At 43.6% G+C, this 25,739-nt stretch overlaps 1 protein-coding gene across 2 annotated transcripts in view; it reads left to right on the top strand.

Annotated features, from left to right (window-relative positions):
- EPC1 (enhancer of polycomb 1) overlaps positions 1–25,739 on the top strand; it is a 1,219,015-nt gene that overhangs the window by 91,133 nt on the left and 1,102,143 nt on the right. Inside the window, exon 1 of one of the 2 annotated variants that reach the window (XM_085631851.1) lies at positions 20,722–21,286. The exons of the other annotated variant lie outside the window; for it this stretch is intronic. Within the exon in view, the coding sequence (XP_085487977.1) occupies positions 21,134–21,286 (153 nt within the window). The 5' untranslated portion in view covers positions 20,722–21,133. Of the gene's footprint in view, positions 1–20,721; positions 21,287–25,739 lie in introns of those variants that run through there. 2 annotated transcript variants of the gene reach the window in all.

The raw sequence follows: 25,739 nt of genomic DNA, 5'->3' as shown, positions 1-25,739 counted from the left end.
GAAAGCACGAAATGAAACTGATGTAAACACCGCATTCCTGAATCACAGCTGCTGAACAGCTTGCCGTCGCCATAAATCAGATGCAGCTGTTAATTTCCCAACAGTACAAACTATATCTGACAATGACAAACGAGTTGGTACAAGCACCCTTACCACCCCGAAACAAGGCAACAACTGAGTCGTAGAGGGATGTAGGACAGGATTCAGGAAGGAATAATCTGCCCCTTTTCACAAGCGGGAGCGACTTTTATAGCACTTCGGATCGACGCATGCTATAAACTAATAAGTCTGAAACATCCTAATTGCCAGTGTTCCAAGGGAATTGTAGTCTGTTCACCTACGCTTTAACTGCTGGTTTTTACTACCTGATGCAGTAGGGTGTTCTGTGGCTGTTCTGTTTTCCCAATACCCTGTGAGTACTTGATATGAGGTAAGCAACCTAGGTATCGTTGTCTGATATACTGTAATATTGCAGTGGTTACTCTGCACTTGCTTCAGACAGCATTTAAGGCATTCATTCCCTGCATACTCCCTTTATTCGTAACACCCAGACACATTGTGGCTTATGCTAGAAGGAGTTTGTCACCGACGGAACGTGCTTATTCACAACCTGGAAAGGAAAGCGTCGCTGTGGTGTGGGTTTGTGAACATTTTCATGTGTTCCTGATTTGAAAGCACTTCATGGTTGTCCCCGACCACCAAGCATTACTCAATATTTTCGGCAATCCTAAAGCCAAGATGCCTCCTCACATTGAGATATGGGGGTTGTGACTGCAGGAGTCTGATTATACGATTGTGCATCGTCCAGAAAAAGATCAAAACCCTGCTGACAACTTCTCACGTGAACCAATGCTCTGTGATGGCAGCACTTCTAAAGCGGCTGATGCTTATTTTGAATGTATGACGTTACAACGCATACATTCGCAACGCGGTATTTTACATCGTGTTCGTTACAACGCAAGTCGTTACAACGACTTGCGCTGGAGGGCGCTGGACTGGGGAATAGTATGATTTACTCTTCCAACTCCTGCCTACGTAACAGTAGGGAAGGTGTTGGAATAGTAAATCCTACTATTCCTTAGTTTAGGGTGCCATCCAGCGCAAGTCATTATAACGACTTGCGTTGTAATGCCCGTGAGGTAAACATACCGCAGTGTAACGACCGCGTTGTAAAGGTCGTTCTCCGCTTATTTTAACTTCATTGTAAAATCCGGTACCACTGCCATATCATTGGAACAAATTATTGCTGCCACGAGCACTGACAGATATTTGCTAATGCTCAAAGACATTATTACACATCAATCTTGGAGAAAACATACTCGACCTTCTCATGATGACCTTGAATACCAGAAATTCAAAAAGGTGCAGGAAAAACTTTCTGTTACCTCAGAAGACATTATGTTACGAGGATCGAGACTTGTTATACCTGAAAGCCTGAGACAAAAAGTCATTGAACTGGCACATGACAGACATTGTTGAATTGTTGCTACTAAACAAGCTATACAGGACTGAGTGTGGTTTCCTTGTCTTGATGAAAGACTTGAAAAGGAATCAAGGGTATGTCATTTGTGCAACTTCTTGTCATCCCAAACAATCGTGCATCGGTTAAACATGTCCGATTTTCCAAAGCATGCATTGGAGAAGATTGCAATTTATTTCTTTGGACCCCTTGAAAATGGTCATCATCTACTAGTAGTTGTTAATGAATATTCCCTTTTTCCTCTTGTTGAAGATGTGTTGTCAACCACTCATGAGTATTTTTGCAACCTGGAGTGTTCCTTCGATTGTGAAATCTGATAATGGCTCGCCTTTCAACAGTCCGGAATTTAGAGATTTTCTCATACACCTAAATGTCCAGCATCAGAAAAGCACACCTCTCTGGCCTCAGGCGAATTGTGTCGTTGAGCGATTTATGAGCACCCTTTGTGGAAAACGCACTTATTAAAGGAAAACAGGTTGCATTTAAAAATGTAAAAAAATGTAACGTTTTCGTATCATTTTTTAAGGGCAGGTAGTGGTCCCTGGGACCACTGCCTGCCCCTGAAAAATATTTTCCCATGCATTTGCAAAGGGGAAGCGTTCCCCTAGGGGACCCTTTCCCATTTGTGACTGCATCACCACCCTCTTGAAGAGGGCGGTAAATTGCGAGTGTTATGTGACCGCAATTGCGGTCACAAAACATTCATACATAGGGCTGCGAGTCGCAATTAGGAAGGGACACCCTTGGAACGCCCCTTCCTAATTGCAAGTTGCTAAACACTATTTTGTGAGTCACAATTTTTTGCGACTTTCAAAATAGTGTTAGTACATGGCCCACAGGGATTCTGTATGCGCAAACAGGTCGCAAACCCGTTTTCGCATGCAAAAAATCCCGTTGTACATCTGGCCCTAAATGAGAAACCCTATAACTTGCTTGCCAGTAAAAGAAAAATACACCTAAAGGTTTCATCGAGTAACAAATATCGTACAGAGCCTTTGAGGGGAAAAATGTGTGTGTTTTTGTACTTTGGGTGGAGTGGCAAGCTACCCACCCTGAAATATCTTAATTTGCATTTTCTTGTGATAATGGTGCAGTGGCCTGATAAGCACCATAAAACTTTTTTTGATGCAATGAAGAATAACTATTCTGATGGAGGCTATCAACATTTGTTATACCGTGAAAGCAATGTGATTTTTGAGTGAGTGGTAGAATGTTTAACCTTTGCACAGAAAAAAAAATTGTCTAAATTGGGTAGGTGAATAATGGACCCATTTGTACATCATGCCTGGGCAGCGCATGCGCTGCTCTTCGAGACATGCTGTATTTTGGTAGGGAATTGAAGCTCTGCCAACATTATTCATTGGCTTGTGTCATTGTCAGCTGTAAACTGTGGCTGTTCAGTGGTCAATAGGCCTAGTAGTCCCTCCTTGTCTCATTTTGTAACCTCCCATGGCGACACGCCCTGTTACGTGTGTGGTTGCTCGGTAGGCTTTAATTTCAGCCTCTGAGCACTATTTTCTCAAATCGCTTTGTCCTACCTGCTGTTGCAGGCAGGACACGCTCTTTACTAATGCTTTTAAAAAAAATTTATAGCACGCATTTGTAATGCAATAGGTTTCACGTTTGCGAGCGTTTAAGCTATTATCATTGAAAATGACACTGCCTTTCATTTATCTGTTTTAAAAACAACACATAAATAAAAGGCATTGTCATTTACTATCCAATAGCTCAAACTCTCATAAATGCCAGACCTATTGCATTGCAAATGCTTGTTAATTTCTTTGGAATGGAGTCTAATGGGACAGGATGTAGTCTGGAAGGAATATTTAATTGTGTTGATGTATTATGAAGTTTGTACAGCTATCCAATAAGTTTATGTACTATCGTTGTTATCTACCATTTACTGAAAGATACATGTTTTGTATAGGTCTATTTCGTTTTGAAAAAGCAGAATTGCATACTTTGCATCATTTGGGAACTGAGCACATAAAAGTACTGATCACAGGTACCTCTAATATAATCGCCATCTTGTCGCAAAACAAAAGTGTGGGTATGTGCATATTTTATTTAAAATGTACAAATAAATCCCTCCTCATACTCGCCTCCTCCCACAAAGCTGTTAGTGTATGTTTTTAGCATGCCAGGAAGGAGCTAACTTTCTGCCACAGCTCTATGCAAACACATACTTACTGCCATTATATTTGCCTGCTTGGGGGATTTCAACCCTGACTGACTGCTCTCTGTCAAGAAGGATGACTTATGCTGTGATAGGCACATGCAGGAAGGCATGTCCTGCAGAATGCTTCCTGTTGCACCTCGTCCTACGGTGGTGGCATCTGATGTCCTTCTCTACAAGACGTTAAGGGTCTGATTATGAGCCGATCGATGTATTCCGACCGATGTGTTAAACCCTGTTTATGCACTTGTTGGAAGTACGAGTTGGAAGGTATTTAACATATACAATAATTATCAAATGTGCCAAATACCTCCACCTTTGTTAAATCTGAGCAGGTCAAACCGCCAGTATATAACTGGGGGAAAAATATGCTATTTACCATATATTGGTGCGTTAATCACCATAATCACCATCTTACTCTCCACAAACTCGTAATAGGTGCTATTTATTGCACCTGATAAATAACGTACCTCGTGGTACCATTATATATCAGGTGCGAGAAATAGCACATATAGTCGTAATCAGGACCCTAGGGTATCTCCCTGGTTGCCAAATAGATTAGAAAGGTGTTGCTGTTCACTGCCAACGTTTGCCAATTAACAGGGCTCAATTTGGCAAAGATAACCTATCATAAGTTAATCTGTTGTGGTAATGGTGTTCCATTCTAAAATGACTTAATCTGAATGCTGTTTTTGTTACTAAATGCAGTTGTTCATTAGGATTCTGCATTTTTGTTTTGTATTGAAAACCAATTTTTGTTTTGTATAGAATACCAATTTACATCACTTGCTAACTATATCTAGTACTTATGAGCTCTATCCATAAATTCAAACTTTGTACCAGTCGTCCATCTCCCATGGTTTTCCTTAACTTTTTTAATAATCAATATGCTCCAAAATTGACTATAATATGTTTAAGAAAAATACTGATATTACTTGCACTGCTGGTTGGAACATGTTACGGCCGAGATAAGACCCTTCGTGACTATTGGATGATACCCAGTGACTGATGAGTTCTAACACTGACCCTCGCGCCTTAAAAAGAAAAAAAAAGCATTGGCAAAGCCAATAGGTCTTGCCTGAGGAAGAGCTATTGGCTTCGGAAATGAATTTTAGCCATGATACAAACCAGTGTGGCTTCTGTTCAGCATGGCTAAACATTAGTGGTGTGGTGTGGGGTGCTGTAGATTGCAGTGGGGTAGTTTGTGGTAGAGTGAAATGGGGTAGTTGGAGTAGCGTGGAGTGGGGTAGACGGGTAGCATAGGGTGGGGTAAATTGGTTTACAGTAGAGTGGGGTAGGTTGCGGTAGTGTGGAGTAGGGGAGATTGGTGTGGAGTGGAGTAGATTGGAGTGGGGTATATTGGGGTAGAATGAGGTAGACTGGAGTGGAGTAGATTGTAGTGGTATACCGTGGGGTAGATTGAGTGGAGAATAGTGGGGTAGATTGTAGTGGAGTGGGTAGATTGGAGTGGGGTAGATTAGGGTGGGGTAGATTGTATTGGAGTGGAATGAGGTGCAGTAGCTTGGAGTAAGGTAGATTTGGCTGGATTGGAGTAGATAGTAGATTTGGGTGGATTGTGGTAGATAGGAGTGTGGTAGATTGGGTTAGAATGGAGTGACATATATTGGGGTAGATTGAAATGGGGTACATGAGGGAAGAGTGAAGTGGGGTAGATTGGAGTGGGGTGGGGTGGAATACTTGGAGTGAGGTAGATTGGGTGGATTAGACTAGGGAAGAGTGTAGTGGATTGGGGTAGAGGGGAGTGGAGTAGGGTAGTTTGGAGTGGGTGGAGTGGGGTAAAATGAAGTGGAGTAGATTGAAGTGAAGTAGATTGAAGTGAAGTAGATTGTAGTGGAGTAGATTGGGCTAGATTGGAGTGGAGTGGGTTACATTGTAGTGGGGTAGATTGGGGTGGAGTGGGTTAGATTGGAGTGGGGTAGACTAGGGTTGAGTGGAGCGTGATAGATTGGAGTGGAGTAGAGCAGGGTGGATTGGAGTAGGATAGAGTGGAGTGGGGTACATTGGGTGAATTGGAGTAGGGTAGAGTGGGGAGACTGGAGTAGAATGGAGTAGGGTAGATTGGAATGGAGTAGATTGGGTGGTTTATATTATGGTTGATTGTAGTGGAGTGGGTAGATTGTAATGAAGTAGAGTGGAGTGTATTAGAGTGGGGTAGATTTGAGTGGGGTGGGGTAGAGTGCTGTAGAGGGGCCTGGTGTGAATTTGAGTGGTGAGCTGTGTTGTAGAGTGTCTGACGGGTGTCGTGGAGCGGCGTGGAGTGGCATGGCAAAGAGCGGAAGGGCATAGAGAGGAGCAGAGTGTTGTAGAGTCAAATGGTGTAGAGTGTTATAGAGAGGAGTAGTGTAAAGTGGAGTGGCATAGTGTGGAGTATGCATGCTGTGACAGCGCAGCACCCTTACAGACAACACATTTCCAATTGAAAATGGCCGTTACAGTGGCACAGACATATAGTTTTACCGTGCATAAATAATAATGTGTGGTAATTTCATCACCAAGTGTATTGATTTGTTTTGGTTGTATTAAAATATTTGTTTTCGCCACACTACAGAATTACAAAAAGACTCTTGTTTAATTTCTACTGTTCTCATTCTGATGTATACTAAAATATCAGCACAGTTTATTTTTGTTGTGGGCTAGAAAAGATAACATCTACAGTCTGTCCTCTCACATGAGTATTCAGTAGGATGGATTGTCACATAAATTCTCTCACTTTGCAGTCAGCAAATGAAAAGTAAACACCTCGTTCCCTGGAATACAAAGCCTCACATTTGACCTCTGTCTTTGAATGCACAGCAAATGAGACAAGATAATAACAAGATTTAAAGGCCTGTTTACAGATATTAAATACTCACGGGAGAGACTGACACATGCTGGACAGCTTAAAACAACAAGCAAACCTCAGAGCCAGCTAGGAAAGATGCACTCTGTATAGTGGCTCAACAAAAAGAATAAAATAGGTTTCAAAAATCTGAGCAGTGTAAGGACACAAGTACTTGGGCCATGCTCTAGAGGAGGGTCACATGCAAGAAGAGGGAAGTGACAGCCGCAGAACTGACCAGCAGGAAGCAAACATTTGAGAGTGATTTTGAAGCCCACCAATGGTAAGTAATGGGAGGGCTCCAAGACCTCTAACAGTAAACAAAATGTCTCGAAGAGACAGAGCGTGCGCTGTCTTCGTGAGACCTAATAATGCATTGGGTCAATCTAAAGCCAAACATCAGTGATGCTACATCAGTGATGTTCAGTAAAGGGCTAGGTTGCCCAAATTCACGCCATATTTTCAGATTACCTACATGAAATAAATGTATATGCAATGAATCTGAATGGAACTCCTTTACAGTCTGTGATTAATCTGTAAACCAACCATGGAGCACACCCTCGTGTACCTTCGTCAAACATTTATGCTCTACATCAGTTGTTCTTATCTTGTGGTCTGGGGACCAATGGGAAACTGCAAAGCCTAATCAGGGGGCTCGCGACTGCTAGAAAATTTTAATTTTATTAACAGATAATCTGTATTTAAATTAAGCAAATGTAAAAGTGAATATTTTTAACGGCCTGTAAATGGGAAGGAGTTTGAAATTGGAGGTTAAAATTAAGTTGCTTTCCTTAGATTGATTCGTGGGACAGTGCATCTGACAGTGTATGGTATGGGCAATCATTTCTTAATTGAAGTTTAAAAAAGCTCCAACCTTCCCATTAAAATTAAAATTGTGTTTTTTTTTTTTATTTGTTAGTGTATTAAAATATTTGTGTATTGTTTTGTAGTTCAAATCATTGAAATTGCTTAGGCTTAACCACTGCTCTACATCATCCTCACACGCAGTCTTTTCTTCTCTTCTGCATCAAAATCCTCCATAAGCACTCGACATGGTAACAGGGCTGGACTCCATATCATTCCAAAAAAATGAGAAGTTGGTTATAATTTATTTCAAATTGGCAGTTAATTATAGGCACTGACCAACTATTTGTAACAATTAGTGCCATTCAAAAATGTGTCTGCTTAATTAAACAAATGTAACAATTGCAAGTGTTTAACTGCTCAATTAATTAACGTATTTAAATTGAGAGTCTACAGATGAATTAGTTTGAAGTGTCTTCTGTACAAGATTTTCAACCACTCATCGTTGATGGGCACATCTACCAAAGACATTTAAAAGGGTTGGATTTTTTTTAAAGAAAAGCATAAAGGTGATAACGATGGTATAGGAACCTAATGTATTACATTGGTTTTGTAACACTTTGCCCCCTCCAGTTAGTTTGAACAAATGTTTTTCATGGCTCTTAAAGTGAGCATAAGTTTGGGATAGGTGCATCACAATTCCACTTTGTGAAATGTTGCTCTGGTTTCCCCACTGTCCTATTTCTCATGTTTGGTCAAAAGCTGGTGTTTAGAGTCGATGGAACCACAATAATTAAACCCAAGCATACATAACAGGCGTTATGTGCTGAGCTTAACATCGTAGGTAGGGACAAATCCAGTACGTCGGACCTTGCCAAAAGAAATTTGTCAAAAAATATCAAAATAAAGGAGAGGCCCAGCAGCACAAGCACACCAGGCCTGGCATTGAAGTGCAGCCCTTTTCAGGCGGCTCTGCGCATGTGATTTGGCAAAATGCAATCAATCACAGTGCAAGGCAGTCAATGGATGAAAAAGGGCTGACACATTACACTTGTTGTATGCTGTCGTGGCGGAAGCAAAATGTCATTGATTCTTGAACTGACCAATAACTAGAGGGCGGACTCAGCGCTTCTGTTAGTATACATTTTTATAATTATGATTATTTTTTTAAACTTGAGGGTGGCAAGAAAACTAAAGTGGTTTATACCGCAGATCTAAAAATTAAAAAAAAGGTTGCTGTCCAAAATTATATTGCATAAGGTTTGTGGCACTGTAAGTCTTAAGTTCAGAATTTTAGGTTTCACATCAGTAATGATTCCTCAAATGGGTATTTCACTGCACTGAAGAACTACATGTTTCCAGGCAAGGGTGTAGTGATGGCATAACCGTAGTTTTGAAACATGAACACAGTCAGCTGCTAGTACAGATTGTGAAGCAAAGAGCGAAGATGTTTGTGTTGGCCAACATGTTGGACGCAAAAACCAACTCTATTTCTGTACAGAGCAGACCCTGCATTAGGAATTTCCCAAATTCCAAACTGTTACAGAAAGGATATGGGCTGGCTCATATAGAAACCTGAGTTGCATGGCATCCAAAGAAGGTAAATTGTTTTAGCAATGTAATCCGCTATAGGGAAGCAGGCAATGATTAAAACTGCTACATTGTGGAAACTTCTTATACCTGTGTTGATAAAGAATACTACACTGATCCCAGAAAAAGTTTGCACGGAAGGTCAAGTTTAGACAAGGAAATTTGAAGTATTATGTATTCCCAAATTCCAGTTGTCATGTGATGGATGGATGGATGGATGGATGGATAGATAGCCATTGGATAATAAATAAGAGAAGCTTTTCACTGGGTATAGAATTGTGTTAACTTTGTCTCCTTTTGTTGAGAGAAATGTATAGGTGAAGCGTCCACATTCTAAAACTGATTGGAGAGGGGGAGTCTAGGCAGATAAATATCTCCGCTCCCAAGAATGTAACAGGAATGTAGCAAGCTCATGGAATGGCCGAAGAGTTGGGTACGCTGTATTGGTTAAGTGCTCTATACACAAAGCCAGCATTGGTTGTGGAGTACTCTGCGTAAATTACCAAAGAAATGTGCCTCTTCTACATTTTAAAGTTGTTAGAGATGAAATAAGATGATGGCTGGCAAATGTTACCTTTCAGCTGTTAAAAAGGAAAATAATTGACAGAAGTTCCAATAGAAAAGGTAAAAATAACTGCATCTAAATTGTTATAGGATTTAGTATTTTAAGCCATTTAGTGCCCAATAGCCCTAGTTGATCACCCTGCTTTGGACCCAGATTGCTTCCGACTGCCATGTTTTTAACCTTCGTGCTACAACTATCATCAACCCAGGCCTGAGATTTTCCCTCTGTATCGCTCAAATGGAGGGTGATCACAGTCTTGAGTTGACACCTATCAACGGACCTCAACAAGAAATTGCTTCAATTCATGTTTCACTACAACGCGGTATACCTGCTGGTTCTTCTTCTACTCATGACATTCCTAAATCTGTGGAATTCCCTAAAGAAATGCTGTTTTATTTCACTGGAAGTATCTGCTTAAAACATTTTGATATAAATGCATAGTGGCAGTGCCCTTGCCAAATGGCCTATTTTTGCTTTCTATTGTTTTGTAGGTAATACATCAGTTCCATTTTAAATTCCAATGAGGATTTTCCCCACATCATCCGCCAAAAGGTAGCTCTCTACATTTGAAGAGAAAACATTAAAGATCATATCTTCTAAATAACTGTCTGCACATGAAAAGGAAAGTTACTGTAATGTGTTAAACATTTAAATGTTATTAATTCCCATCCCTGTAACATGTTCATATGTGTCTTTGTTCAAAGTAATCAACTACTTGACTGAAGGATATCTAACACCTAAGCATGATGTTATTCTCTTATTTCAATATGTAGTAATCAAAGCTGTTATGGATTACTTTTTTTTGCTTATTCCTAAAATAGAAAAAGTGTATTTAAGAAAACAACTAGCATAAATAAAACACTGTGAAGCAAGTTGTGACTGTATGTTTCCCCACCCCATCCAAATATTACAAAAGTAATAACCCGTGTCCAGGAAACTTGTTTCCAGTCCAGGGAGGACCTAGCTTGGCAGTTCAGGCTGAATGGTTTCTATGAGGAGCAGGGTAAAGACTGATTTGCATATGGCTGGGTTGGATCTGGGGTGGCGAAGTGAGCAAAAGAATGATCCAGTGCTACACTTAATCAGGGATCGATACTCATTTAACATTTCATACAAATGGCCCATACACATTCATCCATCTCATGAAATCGTAGACTTTCGGTAAGATTAATAAAGTTTATCTCAAATTAATGTGAAAAATTAATGCATACAGGTTACAATGCAAACAAAGGATCTCACAAGAGGGAGAGAAAAACATCAGCAAAAATGCAAACAGTGTCCATACTCATCAATGAACAATATGAATATGAAGGAGTTGAAAGATGAAGAGACATAAGTTTCAGAGACAAAAATACATTTGCAATAAATCGTGCAAAGTACGAATCATGAAGATATACTAACTCAAAGGATCAGAGAAATACCACACCCCTGGCCAAGGAAGTAGTGGGGGTCCCCTGAAATAGAGTCAGGGAACAAAGATTTCAGGATACACGAACGGGACAGGAACAGCTAGGCCTCTCTGCAAAACCGACGGACAGCGACAAATCACCCGATCTCTCTTCCCTCTGCTCAGCTCCGCACTGCATCAGCCTTCCTTGATCAGCCCTTCTTGCATTAATTCCTCTTCTTGCATCGATCATCTCCAAAACCCACACCCCTAAAGGCACCCCAGTTATACCCTAAAACCTACATGTCCAACCCACATTAGTTCAAACAATTTATAAAACGCAATCTCCCATTGGATGGTTTAGGGGGTGTTCAATCACACCACCATGATCACGTTCATAATTTTATAGTCTTCTTTGTTTTACATTGTTCACATGACGTGATCCTAGACTTGTTTGTTTGTTATAATTCATGTAACATTTTCATCATTTCTCATGAGTCTTTCAGCTACGTCTGCGGAAGAGGTCTTGGGTCCCACGGCCAGTCTCGTCTTTTGGCAGACAATGTTTTCCGTAGTTGATCAACCTTGACTTTTCATGCTCTTCTGCAGCGCTCAGCTTTTCTGTCTATCAGGTTTTTCATGCTCTCTCCAGCCCCCATGTATCATGTCAATTTTAGGAAAATGCGGGCGCATTCGGCTCACTATGAAGAATAAAACATAAGCATTCATTAATTACATGGAAATGCACTTTTCACTGTTTACCACCCACCTTTGCACTATCCCATGTTAATATTTTTCTTTAGCAAAGGCTTAAGCAAAAGCAGCATTATTTATTATTTTTAAAGTGAGATGCAAGATGCGAAATGCGGCCTAGTCATGGATTAATTTTGTTTCTTTCGAAGCGCAATGTAAAATGCAGCCTAGTTCTTTCATGAATTAGTTCTTATTAGTGCACACATGCGCAAAGCGGTTTCCCGTGTATTTCTTGTGATTTGAATGTTAGTCTCCACTGCACACTGTTAGTAAGTATTACGGGGGTGTCAATTCGAGCAGGTTTCTTTTTGCGAAACTCTGCTCCATCAATAACGATGATGGATTTAACCCAGATCTAATAGTGAATGGGGTTGAGTGCCTGTAAGTTTCAGCCCTCCATTCATCATCTTATTGTGTTTGCTTTGTTCGCCCTAAGTTGGCAGGGTATGCCCAGACATGGGTCTCTTGCTCACTTTGCCACTGGATTCAAGCAAGCCTGGTTGATGAGGGATCTTAGCCCGAAACTGGTCCAAGGATGTTTGTTTCCAGTCAAGGGAGAACCTAGCTTGGCTGTTCGGGCTGGACTGTTCCCATGAGGAGCATGGTCAAGACTGATTTGCATATGGCTGGGTCGGAACTGGGGTGGTGAAGTGAGCAAAAAAAACGATGATGAATTTAACCCAGATCGAATAGTGAGAGGGGTCGAGTGTCTGAAAAGTTTCAGCGCTCCGTCCATCATCTTATTGTGTATGCTGGGAACATAGTAATAGTCTGCTATGCTACATATCAAAGCTGTGAATATGAGGTATATGGGGTGTACCGTCTGGTATGTTTTGTTAGAGGTTAGTCACTCCTCAGGAGACTGCTTTGCGTGCTATCAATGTGAGCCTTACATTTTTCTTCTACGTAGAACAAATAACAATTATTTAGCTGCGACTGAGTATTGCCATTATTACATACAACAGTTACATAGTTATTATGACAAAGCACTGACGACGGCGATTCATAATTATGGAAAAGATTCACACAATTTAGGCAAATGTTAATTTTTTTAACTTGTATTTACATTGTTCCTTCTGACTTACACCTCACTACCTAGCACCATGATGGCTGCCTTCCTTTTTAGGTCTTGCGCAGCGAGAGACCACTTGTAGGGGGTTTAGGAATCGCACACGCATGAGCATGTGCTTTTCCTTTTGGGCCACGCTATTGGCCTTTGCGTGCGTCTTTTTTACAAAGACAGTACGCAATTGGCCAAAGGCGGGCGCATTGCTCAGCCCATGGCCTATTGGTGTCTGTTATGCGCAGCAGCAGCATATGTTTCCAATTATCGTGCCCAGACACGGGCGTGATAATTGGAAACATATGCTGCTGCTCGCAACCGCGCGCGCACACCAGCAGCTTCCTCATCTCGTTCTGCTTGGAGTTTCTTCTCCCTGTGTCATTAAATGTATGCAGCGGTGCCAAGAAGTGTCGTTACTCTCACATTAAATCTAGTGCAACAGGGCCGAAAAGTGCCGGTACTCTCTCGTTAAATGTATTGTAGAGGTGCCGGCACTCTTCCGTTCAAATGAAAGAAGTGTAGGTAGTCAGTACCGGACAGCACCTGCCCATTTAAAGCACTGCCTCAAACACATTCTTAGATTCAAAGGTCCATGTGTATAGATTCCACGCGCGCTTATTTTTCGGCACAAAAACAAAACACATTTTAAAAATAATGGCACGACTTTAAAAACATCCCAGAAGTAGTTACTGTCTGCCATCCTCGTGTGGGGCAGGGGAAGAATCCCGGTGTTATGCAGATTTTTGCAAACACAGACATCGCACCGCGCACCTCTCGGAGCAAAACCCTCCAGAGAGCCCGCCTGGAAATCCGTGCCCACCGCATCTCAAAGGCGCCGCCCGCATGCGATGCCAGCTCCGTGGACAGGTGCTTCATTCAGAGCCTTTTGCGCATTAAAATGTAAAAGAAACGAGTGAGTCCAAACAGCCCCCAGAAAGTAATTAGTTGTTTACACCGACTTCTATTTATTTAAGAGCTTTACCGCACTTGTCACTTTCCCCAACATGCAAACATCGAACAATTAGCAACGAGTCAAGCTGGGGCTGCCTTGTTTAAACTTTTTGTTGCGTTTAAAAAAAAAATACCAAAAAAAGTGGTGCTATTCTAATTCCTGGAAACACGTATTGGGGAGTCTTTTAGTATTTTGTTCCCCTGAGTGTGGTTGAGCAAAAGGACACGTACGCTCAGAGGAGGTCGGCATTTCTAGACTGACGCTGGATTCGTAGGCAGTTGGAGCAAGTGATGAAATATATCTTACTAGTGTGTGTGCGAAGGGGAAATCCCACCTTGTTACCACTGCATCGAGAATTTGTCGATACCACATATTCTTCACTACATCACACTATACGTCAGTACAATGACACTGTACTCTGAGTCTGCTTACGTGGCTGTATTTACAACTAGCAGGGTAGAGGATGTGGCCTAACGGCAAGGGTGGTCGACCTACAATCTGGAGGACCGGATTCGAGCCTCGGCAATGACGCTGAACATCTTCTGATTCTGGGCAAATTACTTAATCTCCCCGTGCCTAACAAAAATAAATGTGTCCTTGTGTAACGCATCTGGTGCTTATGTAAAGCGCTCTGATGCCTTCCGGTCAAGTTCACGCTATATAACACTCAAATCCAAAAAAAGAAAAAAAATGGGCCTTATAACTTGTCATGGCCCTCCTACATTCAATCATTCAATAAATGGTATATATATATATATATTTGTTTTTTGTCTTCATATTACTTGTTTAAGTGCTTTAATTGCAGAAACACTGTGGTATAAATCCCGTATTTCACAGGGCCCGTGAACAAGGGCGCATATTTCCAAGGCCTGGCCACGCATTCAACAATGGCAATAAATAATAGATATATGGTTTCATATTACATGTTTAAGTGCTTTAATTGCAAAAACACTGTGGTATAAACTACGTATTTCACAGTACCCATCAACAATGGGACATATTTCACAGGTCCCTGTATAATCTGCAAACTATTTAATTGGGGCCTTTGAAATATGGGGTTAATCATCATAATAAAAGCACCAGGCCGCTGCTTCAACATTGCGCACTGTTTAATCGACATTCTATCCATGAAAGGTAAGCAAAGCCTGGGCAGTCTAATTCCAACCGGTGCCTACTGTCAGCAGCACCTCGCAGAGAACAGCCTCAGCAATCTGAATGGTGTTTTTCCTTAACTACATCATTACATATTTTCTTAAACAGTATAGCCCAGTATTTCACGTAATGATTTCAATAAACATTTTACCGTTTGAAAAAAATGAAGAATGTTGAAGCCACTACCGCAAAAAAAAAAGCGGCATATCCAATATTTATTGTGTAACATGTTAGATTGGATCTTGGTGACTTTACAATCCACTTGACGTCGGCCTCCTGGTTTATGAAATGGCCCAGAACCCTCAGCGGCTCTGCGGGACCATATTACATGCTTACATCTTATGCGTCTTCTCCCATTCTTTATCTGCAGTTGTACCGGGTGTAGAGTGCTATTTTTTCCATTTTTGAGTGCGGAGGGACCGTTCATCAACAGAGTTGAAGCCTCCAGTGATTAATGATTTCTCTCTCCTACCTTAAGAATGGTAAAATAACACCTTACTGCACCCGGCTGCTACCTCCGCATGTATGGCCATGCCGCCGTCTGTCCGTTCTAAATAGGTGCATACACAACACCAGAACATGAGTGCTGACATCTGTTCACTGTGATGGAATTATAGAAAACAGACTTCACGACTATTTGCGGGAAAGTTATTGTAACATGCATTCTATGCAGTAAGAAAACTTTTTTTTCCCCATGTCAGTTTCTCTGCACTTTGATAACATCGTAGGATAGGATCTTTGCCTTGTACGAATAAGTGTGTGAATATTATTAAACCTATTTTACATAATTGTGTCACTGGGCAGCATTTCACCGATATGGGGGCTCTCTCTATCTGTATCTCTATCGCCTTATCTGTATTTCTGTCTGTCTTTCTCTACATCGAACATGCTGTTGAACACAAGTACTATAAAACCTACACTCATCCACATACCTATGAAGTGTAAAAGTCAAATTCTAAGTTATTACCATAATACAGCCTAACTATTGCCATAAGGCACTGCTTATTGGATCAGCGGCTGCAACTTACAAATCATAACCCTATTACTGCTTGCAGGGGCTATTTTAAGAAATTTGCATTTCGTTGGATAGATTTAACCATTTGGGCACTGATTCTGGTTGAATACATTTCCTTCTAACTGCCAATCATGAAAGAAATAGCATAGCATAAACCACGGAGGCTGACCAGCAGAGTAAAGTGTTTTTATGGCCATAATTGTGGGACCGGTGACTCGGATACCCATTGCCTCTTGGGAGGCAGAGCCTTCGCCGCATTTAAAACAAGCATTTGCAATGCAATAGGTCTCGCATTTACGCGAGTTTAAGCTATTGGCATTGTAAATGACAATGCCTTTTATTTATGTTTTAAAAACGAAAACAAAAATAAAAGGCATTATTTGCAATTTCATTAGCTCAAACTCGCGTAAATGCAAGACCTATTGCATTGCAAATGCTTGTTTAGTTTGTGGGGATAGCAGCCATAAGCAGAGTCTCTAGTGGTTAGTTACAGTTACAGACATTACAATTCTAATGCAAGTAACAATTGCTGATTCTGGAGTTCTACCCACAGCTTACTGGAGTAAGGGCTGAGGCAGAATAAACAGAGTATTGTTTCCATTCTACCCCTTTCCCCTAAGTCTGGGAGATGGCAATAATCTAACAACCATTAGCAAAGTCAATAGGTCTCATCGTTAAGACCCATTGCTTTATCAGTGTTCTATAGCCATGGTGGACAGCATCCCTGATGCTGTTCAGCATGGCTAAATAGGAAAAAAAAGTCTATGGCGCGGCTGGCCACGTCATACAACAGGTGTGCCCAGCACACGTACACACACCTATAAAATGATGTGGCACTTTTTTGTTTATTAAGCATGGGTGGGAGCAACATCAAGGACACAGGTATGGAGCTGCAACGATGAGGAGTCAGAAGGAGAAGCAATGGCGAGAAAAGATGTTGTGGGAGCAACACGGAGGGTGGGGAAAGAAGCAACCCGTGGGGTGGGGAGAAAAAAACGAGATAAAATACATGCAGATGTTCTGAAAAAGAAGAGGAGGCAACAGGTGCAAAGTGTATATTAACGACTGGAACTTATTGGGCCATCTTTCATCTTGAGGCGGTTAAATTGTGAAAATATCATAGCCCGCCCCCCCTCCCCCGCCCTAATCCTGGGAAGCAGTTAATAATGTACTTTTTTAAACATAGGTCTAGGCAGAGCAGTAGTAACGCTCAAGATGAGGACTTGGATAGGAGCTTGAGTTTACAAAGGGGGTGAAAAGCATGCTGAAGTCATTCACTACCCCCTTGCAGATATTAAATGATGAAACTGGCATAACTGAGCTGGTGGTGAAAGCAGTGGACGTGAAGTTGGAGGATCTTGCAGGTTGGAAGTTGAAACTGGAAAAAGCCAACAAAAAAAAACTGTGTAGAATGGACTCTGTAGTAAACCGTGTTCCAAACATATTGTCATCATAGATCCTAATGAAAGCTATCTCACATTGTGCAGTGGAGAAAATACTGCAAAAAAATGATCTGGTGAGTGCTACAACTGCTAGCTGCACGACACCTGATGGAATGGTTTGGAAACCGCTGGTGGCAATCCATGATAGATGGGGGACACTGTTGGGGCGGGAACTCAGGTGTAAAATCTTGGCATACCCTAAAAAAAGTCTCCAGGAGCATGAGGCTAAAATATACCCAATTTAATGATGTCCTCATGACCCATTTCACACCCCACAGACTGCAGGTCATGTATGGTGGGGAGCCACGAACCTGCCCCAGATTTACATTCCTAGACGCAGATTTTTGTCAAATGAATTGGAGCTGTACCCATCTGCTACTGTGGTTGTTTGCTAGTCCTTGGACACGGAAAGTGGGCACTAAATTCAGAGATCTGACACTGGCTTTGGTCAAGAGATGCATCGCAGTGACGTGAAATTCCAGGGTGGGACCAGCGGCTGCGACTTGGTTGAAGGATGATAATGTTTGGGCTAGAGCAGAAGAGAGAACCCTGATCTGAGAACATGCCTGTGGTGTGCAATGACACCCAATTGTGGGGATGCGGCCGGAAGTGCTAGAGTACTGGGAACACCCAGAGGAGGATACAAAGGAAGATATAGACGGACACGACGTGCCAGCCGAGGAAGCCATTGATTACCCTCCTGGTGATACAGATGAGGAGGATGGTGCACATTAGAAGTGATGATTGGCTGTATCTCTTGAGGAAAATATGGCTCATCACAAGGTTGCGGAACCATGCAACGTGGGAGGCCGTGCCCCATCCCACCTCTCATGCCCTCACCGGTCAGCTATTCTTAGTTAGCGCATCAGGATACACTGCCCCCACAGGTCGGCCTTTGGACCCATACTTTCTCCTATTCGAATACCCTGATATCTCCACATCAGATTGGAGAACAGCCCTGAGACAGTTTGGTTTGCTTTTTTTTTGTTTTACAAATTTAAATGTATTGGCTCTACGAATTCCATTGATGATACCTTTGAACAATAGCATGAGTAAAAGTGACCTGGAGGAGACGGTCAGAACATCCCTGGACCTAAACGATTAATGAGGTTGGATACATCATGTAAAAGCAGAGATGGGGAACAATGTCGAAAGAAGTACCTTATATGACTAAATCCAAAATGGTCGCACACTGCTGACCTACCTGCGTGTTACCCCAAAGAACTGTGGTCCCTGTAGTCAGCGTCGGCGAGTACACCTATGCTCGTGTCGTGAGTGCAAGTGTGAATAGCGTTAGCCATCCCTGGACACGTGTTTCGAGGTTGTTGCCTCTCGTCAGCAGGGAGTAGGAAAGAGTGCAGGGTTGCTGTGTAGGCTGCTAAAATCATTATCAGGTATGTACCTCTCGTAGCAACGCAGGTGCGTAACCTAGAGCCCGTCGGCTCTCCCGGCTCAAGGAGCCACTAAATAACTAAATCCAAAATGGTCGCACACTGCTGACCTACCTGCGTGTTACCCCAAAGAACTGTGGTCCCTGTAGTCAGCGTCGGCGAGTACACCTATGCTCGTGTCGTGAGTGCAAGTGTGAATAGCGTTAGCCATCCCTGGACACGTGTTTCGAGGTTGTTGCCTCTCGTTAGCAGGGAGTAGGAAAGAGTGCAGGGTTGCTGTGTAGGCTGCTAAAATCATTATCAGGTATGTACCTCTCGTAGCAACGCAGGTGCGTAACCTAGAGCCCGTCGGCTCTCCCGGCTCAAGGAGCCACTAAATAACTAAATCCAGAGTTCTATGGGGCTATTTGCGGGTATGACGAGCAGTGTGCGACCTACTTTGTTAATGTATTTAAGCTCTCTCGAGCGATTTGGGCTGACGAGCCTTGGTTCCGCACCTGCGCGCCGGTAGAGGTATTTTACCTTTAATATTTTGGCAGTCTACTTGGCACCCCACATACCTACCTGCTCCCTGCTGACGAGAGGCAATTACCTCGAAACACGTGTCCAGGGATGGCATTATAGTGACATACTCGTGGCATAGGCGTACTCACCGTTGCTACTACATTATCCAGAGTTCTATGGGGCTATTTGCGGGTATGACGAGCAGTGTGCGACCTACTTTGTTAATGTATTTAAGCTCTCTCGAGCGATTTGGGCTGACTCGCCTTGGTTCCGCACCTGCGCGCCGGTAGAGGTATTTTACATTTAATATTTTGGCAGTCTACTTGGCACCCCACATACCTACCTGCTCCCTGCTGACGAGAGGCAATTACCTCGAAACACGTGTCCAGGGATGGCATTATAGTGACATACTCGTGGCATAGGCGTACTCACTGTTGCTACTACATTATCCAGAGTTCTATGGGGCTATTTGCGGATATGACGAGCAGTGTGCGACCTACTTTGTTAATGTATTTAAGCTCTCTCGAGCGATTTGGGCTGACGAGCCTTGGTTCCGCACCTGCGCGCCGGTAGAGGTATTTTACCTTTAATATTTTGGCAGTCTACTTGGCACCCCACATACCTACCTGCTCCCTGCTGACGAGAGGCAATTACCTCGAAACACGTGTCCAGGGATGGCATTATAGTGACATACTCGTGGCATAGGCGTACTCACCGTTGCTGCTACATTATCCAGAGTTCTATGGGGCTATTTGCGGGTATGACGAGCAGTGTGCGACCTACTTTGTTAATGTACCTTATATGATTTCCAGTGTCATTCGAAAATCCGAAGTTCTGAGTCTGAGGGAAGGTTGTCATGTTACCATTTATTATTCTTGGTATGCACAAGAAATCGTACCTACGTAGGTACCATATGTCTGTGCTTTCTTTTACATGCTGTCAATACGCTACGATGACCCTTATTTTCAGTAGAGATACTTTCGTGTACATATATTACATATTCTAAAAGCCAGTAAAATACATTAAAAAAATATATTTTGGCAAATAAAACCCACATCGTAATAATACGTGGAGTCGTTATTTGCAACCGTATTTCACATGCTGGTCTATTACGTGGCAGTTGCATTCAGATAAAGTACCAAAACGAATTATGAAAAAGACAAATTACACTATGTAATATATTAGAAAACGTGGGGTGTTTTTGTCCCGTGGCTTGTATGACATTTTGGACAGGAACATATATTGCTTTTAATATGGGTGTATGTTGGAAAATAGTGCAATCTCGAGTTGAATACTCTGTTTTTGGGGAGGAAAGGGAGTTGCAAAATGCAGTCAGTCATTTTATTATCTCACTATCATACATGTTTGGACTAATGGTTGTGGATTGAAGGCTGTGAAAGTCTTAACTGCAGATGAGGTCTTTGCAGAAGAGACCAGCTATCAAGGTGGTTTATAGTTAGGAAACACGTTGAAGCGGTTTCATTTTGAGTAGATGAACCTGCAACAGCAGCGTAGCTTCGCCAACAGTAATAACACGTGACCCTGGAAGTCTTCTTGTGGATGCTAAATGCTTCCACCCCTCCCTCCCTGACGCCATGCCCTGGGGCGACGGCTCCACGCTGTGTTATTGCTAAACCCGTCGAATCTTGCACTGTGCGCGTGGCCGTCCCTTATCCAGGCTCTCGGGATCGCGTGCCGCAGCTGCAGTGTACTGCTTTTGTGCCCGCGCACGTGCGCGATGCAGTGTGGGAATGGCTGTTTGGTGCCGGGGTTGGCTGAAAACGCGCACAGTAGCGTTTTAATGTCCGCCATGTTGGCAATGGCGTATTGAAGAGACTGAGAGAAACCGAAGCGGGGGGAGACCCCCCCCCCCCAAAAAAAGACCGGAGTTTTCCAAATCTGAAGCTCTGGTCTGTGTAACCCGAAACTGTCCATGGAAAGTGAGGAATATAATAAGATGTGTCCATGAGAGCGGTCACGGGCGGCGCCGAGAAAGAGCGCAGATCTTTATTTAAAAACAATGAGTAAATTGTCGTTTCGAGCACGGGCGCTGGACGCGTCCAAGCCTCTACCCATCTTCCGCTGCGAGGACCTTCCTGATCTACACGAATATGCGTCCATCAACCGCGCAGTACCGCAGATGCCGACGGGGATGGAAAAGGAAGAGGAGTCGGTACGTTTGAATTATATAATTATTTCCGTGCTGTGAGTTAGGCTGCCTCCCTGTCTGCGTGAGCTTCTACAAAATGGCCGTCGTGCAGTGCACGGCTTCGATCACGAGCTTTCGCCGTGGTCAGTCTAAGTGCACACTAAGATGGGGTTTGTGTGCATAAGACGGTGCAGCCCGTTTATACCCCCGTGCTCGGCGCTGTCAGTCGGTAGGACTTGGGGGAGGGGTGAAAACCATGAAGTCATGTGATCCACCGTACATTCGCCATTTTGTTTTCGGCCTAGTCTGCACTACAAATTATTTCTGTGCCAGGGCGCGCGCGCTCGTGCGCGCTGCTGAGGTGACGTTTGCGCGAGCACGAATATAACGTTCACAGACAGTTAGTTGCTAGTAGAGAAGGAGCACTGTCACCTGTATGTCAGCAACATTGTCAATATATACATTTTCAGACACCAAGAGTTGGCCTCGTAATACACGCCGCTCTTAGGTGGATGCCTTTCCAGAAGTCTTTGCCCCGCCGTTAACGTTCATTGTTTTTTTCTGTTTAGTTTTACAGGCTGACACTTTTGAAGTTTTATCTATCTATTTATTTATTTAATGTGATTTTATATAGCGCGAACATTACCCGAAGGTGTCAGAGCGCTTTACAAAATAACCAGTTGCGTTACATAAGGACTTTGGATTACAAGAGTTACATAAGAGATATAAACCCAAAAAAATTGCAAATGTACAAGTTGTAAAGTCACTCGAGGAGATACAAACAGATAAACTCAAAAATCACATAGGAGTGGTAGTAAGTACAGTGGTCTACTACATATACTAGTGGTTAGTTATATATATTGCAAATTCCCTCGATTATATTTTAACAGCGATTAGGCTTGGACAATTATATATTCCATATTTACAGAGCAGGAAATTCTTGCCATCGTTCAGCCAGGTGTTTAGGTGGTGTTGGAAGGAAGGCGCTGACCAACAGTGAGGATCAATCAGAGTGTCCGTTGCAGCCGCAAGATGGAGGGTCCAGGTCATGCAGGTAATAACGCACAACAAAATGGGGGGCAATGCATGCAACCGGCTGAAAAGTCAGAGAAAACACCTACCCCTGAATGGGAAGGCAAAGTCACCAAAATTTGAAGGAGGAACAGCAGGGTGTCGTTGATCCCTCGCCGGGCATCGAAAGTAAGGGGAAAAGTCAGCGCAGGCTCGGATCCGTAAGGGAATGGCAGTTGCGGGTTCAGGAGGGCCCAACACAGCCAAAGGGGAAAACCAGCTCGGAAAGATGAGATTCTGCGTCACGGCACTCTCCAGGAAACTTCGTCCGGTGTTGCAAGATCCACACGATTCAACTGCAGCCCCAGAGCGGGCTTGAGGTGCAGGCGAGCCAAAGGAACCACAGCCATGTTTGCAGCCGTCAACCCCTAGACCCACAACCAATCCAGAGCCGGGGCAGATGGGCGACTCAGCAGGTCCCGTAGAAGAAGCTGTTGGATAGAGATCCAAGCAGGCGGGAGAAACACCACCCCAACAAGGTGTCAAAATCCCCCGATAAACTGAAGTCTCTGAACAGGGGCCAGATGAGACTTCGCCAGATTCAACTTGAACCCCAGACCCTGGAACATGGCCATAGTCCCCTCCACTGCAGAAGAGCTTTAGGAAGGGAGGAAGCAGAGATCAAACAGTCATCAATATAGGGTAACACAGAGAAACCCTGAAGCTGCAAACCCCCCACAGCACGAGCCAATACCTTGGTAAAAGTCCAGGGAGCAGTAGAGAGGTCGAAAGGCAATACCCAAAACTAGTAATGGACCCCGTTCACTGCAAACCTCAGGAACCGCTGGCTTCCAGGGTGGGCAGGAATGTGAAAATAAGTGTCTTCTAAAGCCAGAGAAGCCAAAAAATTGCCCTTTTGGACGAGGGGAATGACAGACTGTAAGGTGACCATCTAAAAATGATCCAGCCGCACCAATTTGTTCAAAGCCTTGAGATTCAAAATCGGGCAAAATAAACCATCTGGTTTTGGGACCAGGAAGAGAGTGGAACAGAACCCCTTGCCCCATTCTGCCTCCGGAACCAGGAGAAGAGAGCACTTTGCCAGCAACAGGACCACACCTGACAACATTGCAGATCTTTTCACGAGGTCTCTTGACAACGGGGTTACCTGAAAACAGTCCAAAGAGGAGGTCCCTGGAACAGAATCTGGTAATCCTGATCGATGACCAACAGGACCCACTGGTCGGAAATCAGACTTGACCAATGATCCTGGAACAAACGTAGCCGAGCCCCCAAATTGTCATAGTCACTTTTGCCCAGCCGCTGCTGAGGCTGGGATTTATAATGGGACGTAGCCCCCCCATCCACAGGCCCGTCCACGAAAGTGCTGAGAAGAAGATTGAGCACCATGAAACCCTTGCTTATGGAAAAAGGACTTCTTCTGGACACTCTGAAAAGGCTTCAACAACTTCTCCGCAGACCACTGCACCATCGTGTTCAAATCGTCATCAAAAAGCCGGAGAGCATTAAAAGGCAGTTTATGAATCCGGGCCTTCTGAGCAGCGTCAAAACGCTAAGATTTTGTCCAAAGAGTCCTCCTACCAGCTGCCCTGGCAGCAGAAAAGAAGGCACACAGGGTATCAAAAGTCACATCGGTCAGAAACTGAGCCAAGGCCTCCATCTGCGCCAAGATAGGACAGGGATTCCTCTGATCCTGAAGACAGTCAAACAACTTCTCAAAATCCTTGATAAGGACCTTGGAGGCCTAGGCAGAGAAAGTGCAAGCCCAAACCCCAAAATGAGAAGAAGCATAAGAACGCTTCAGAGCGGACTGCACCTTCCGCTCAACCGGGTCAGCAAGGGAAGCCTCCTCCGAAGACAAAGAAGAAGCCATGGAGGACAAAGTAGAATTGACTTTAGGAACTTGAGGAAACTGGGAATCAAACTCCGCCAGGCGATACCTTTTCCCCAAAAAGCGAGGAATCCCCTGCTCGTCGACCTCCAGCCATTCCTTAGCCAGAATGTCCTTAATAGCATCATGAAAGGGCAGGTCATCCACCACCGAAAGGTACTATACTGGGAGTAAAAACCACCATCTGCCAAGGATTTACGATCAAAGCCCAGCACCTCACAAATATCAATCAACATGTCCGAAAAAAACTTCCCCTGGATATACTTCTCCTTGTTGAATTGTCTATTTCCTTATCCACCTTAGATGTTTTTGCAGAAGGCTCAAGCAGCGCAGCCGGCACAGCAGAAATAATCAATTCCTGCAAATTGAACCTGGAAATTTGCAACAGGTCATCCTCCTGCAGGTCCTGTACTTTATTCCTCTTGGACATAGATTTTGCAGACACCGGAGAGGAATCCTCATCCCCTATGGCAGAAGCAGGAAAAACAAATACCATACAGGAACCCACAGAACAAACAAAAGAAGTGTCCAGCAACTCCCCTTAAATACTGCCTCCAAGCAACCAAGTCTCAACTCACACAAGACTTGAATGGCCAAAAAGGACAGCTCCACTGCCTCCCTCACAGCCACAGAAACCAAGACCATGGCCGCGGGAGCCTGTTGCTGCTGGAAAAACTCAGCACCGGAACGACCCGCAAACAGAACGCATATGATAGCTCCCAGCCATGCACATGCACTGGGAACGTGTTCAGTTAACGGAGCAGGGATGCGACCGACCGGCACACAGGTGAGGTCTGCGCCAAATCGAACAAATATAGCACCAAAAAAAAACCTCACTGTACCAGAGTCCCGCTGCACGAAACGGCAGCCACATGAGCACATATGGATCAGTAAACACCAATGCTCCGACCCCTGTGTCGGACAGGAAAAAAAACAGGCATGGCGGTGGGAGGGGCTTATATAATGGAAATAAAGAAAACACAAGCGTTTTGAATAGGACTGTCGTGCAGGACTGCCTCACATTGTAAGGACTGGGAGGAGGAGGACATATGAGGGAGTAATGCATGCGACTGAAAATCGCATGGGTTAGCATAACCCATGGTTCTTTCGTCCGCCATGCCAACTCAGCTTGGACCCAGCTAAATGCAAATCAGTCTTGACCGTGCTCCAGTCAGAACAATCTAGCCCAAAGTGCCTGCCCATATCCTCCCTGAACCGGAACACAAGCAACACAAGACTGCTTTCGCCCTGCTCATGTTTTTGGTATGCAGTTTGAGAGTGCTTTGTAAAGAAATAATGACACCTTCTTTTTAGCAATGATGGTAAGGCCTTAGTTCGCTATGCCAGAATTTGCAGGTCGTGTCCAGCAGATCATAGGCTATCTCAGTGGAGAGCATTCAATACACTGGCCCATTTTTCTGCCTGAGACTGGTGTGTTTGTACTTGGAAGAGAGTTGCAGAAGTGCCCATGTGAACAAAGAGTTTTTACTGACCTCAGTCTTGCAGTGCACACACAGTAACACTCATGCATCCGATAGTTCGCATTGCAGCACT

The sequence above is a fragment of the Triturus cristatus genome, chromosome 10, assembly GCF_964204655.1.
Source record: "Triturus cristatus chromosome 10, aTriCri1.1, whole genome shotgun sequence".
Lineage (NCBI taxonomy): Eukaryota > Metazoa > Chordata > Amphibia > Caudata > Salamandridae > Triturus > Triturus cristatus.
This window is presented reverse-complemented; position numbering and strand designations above follow the sequence as displayed.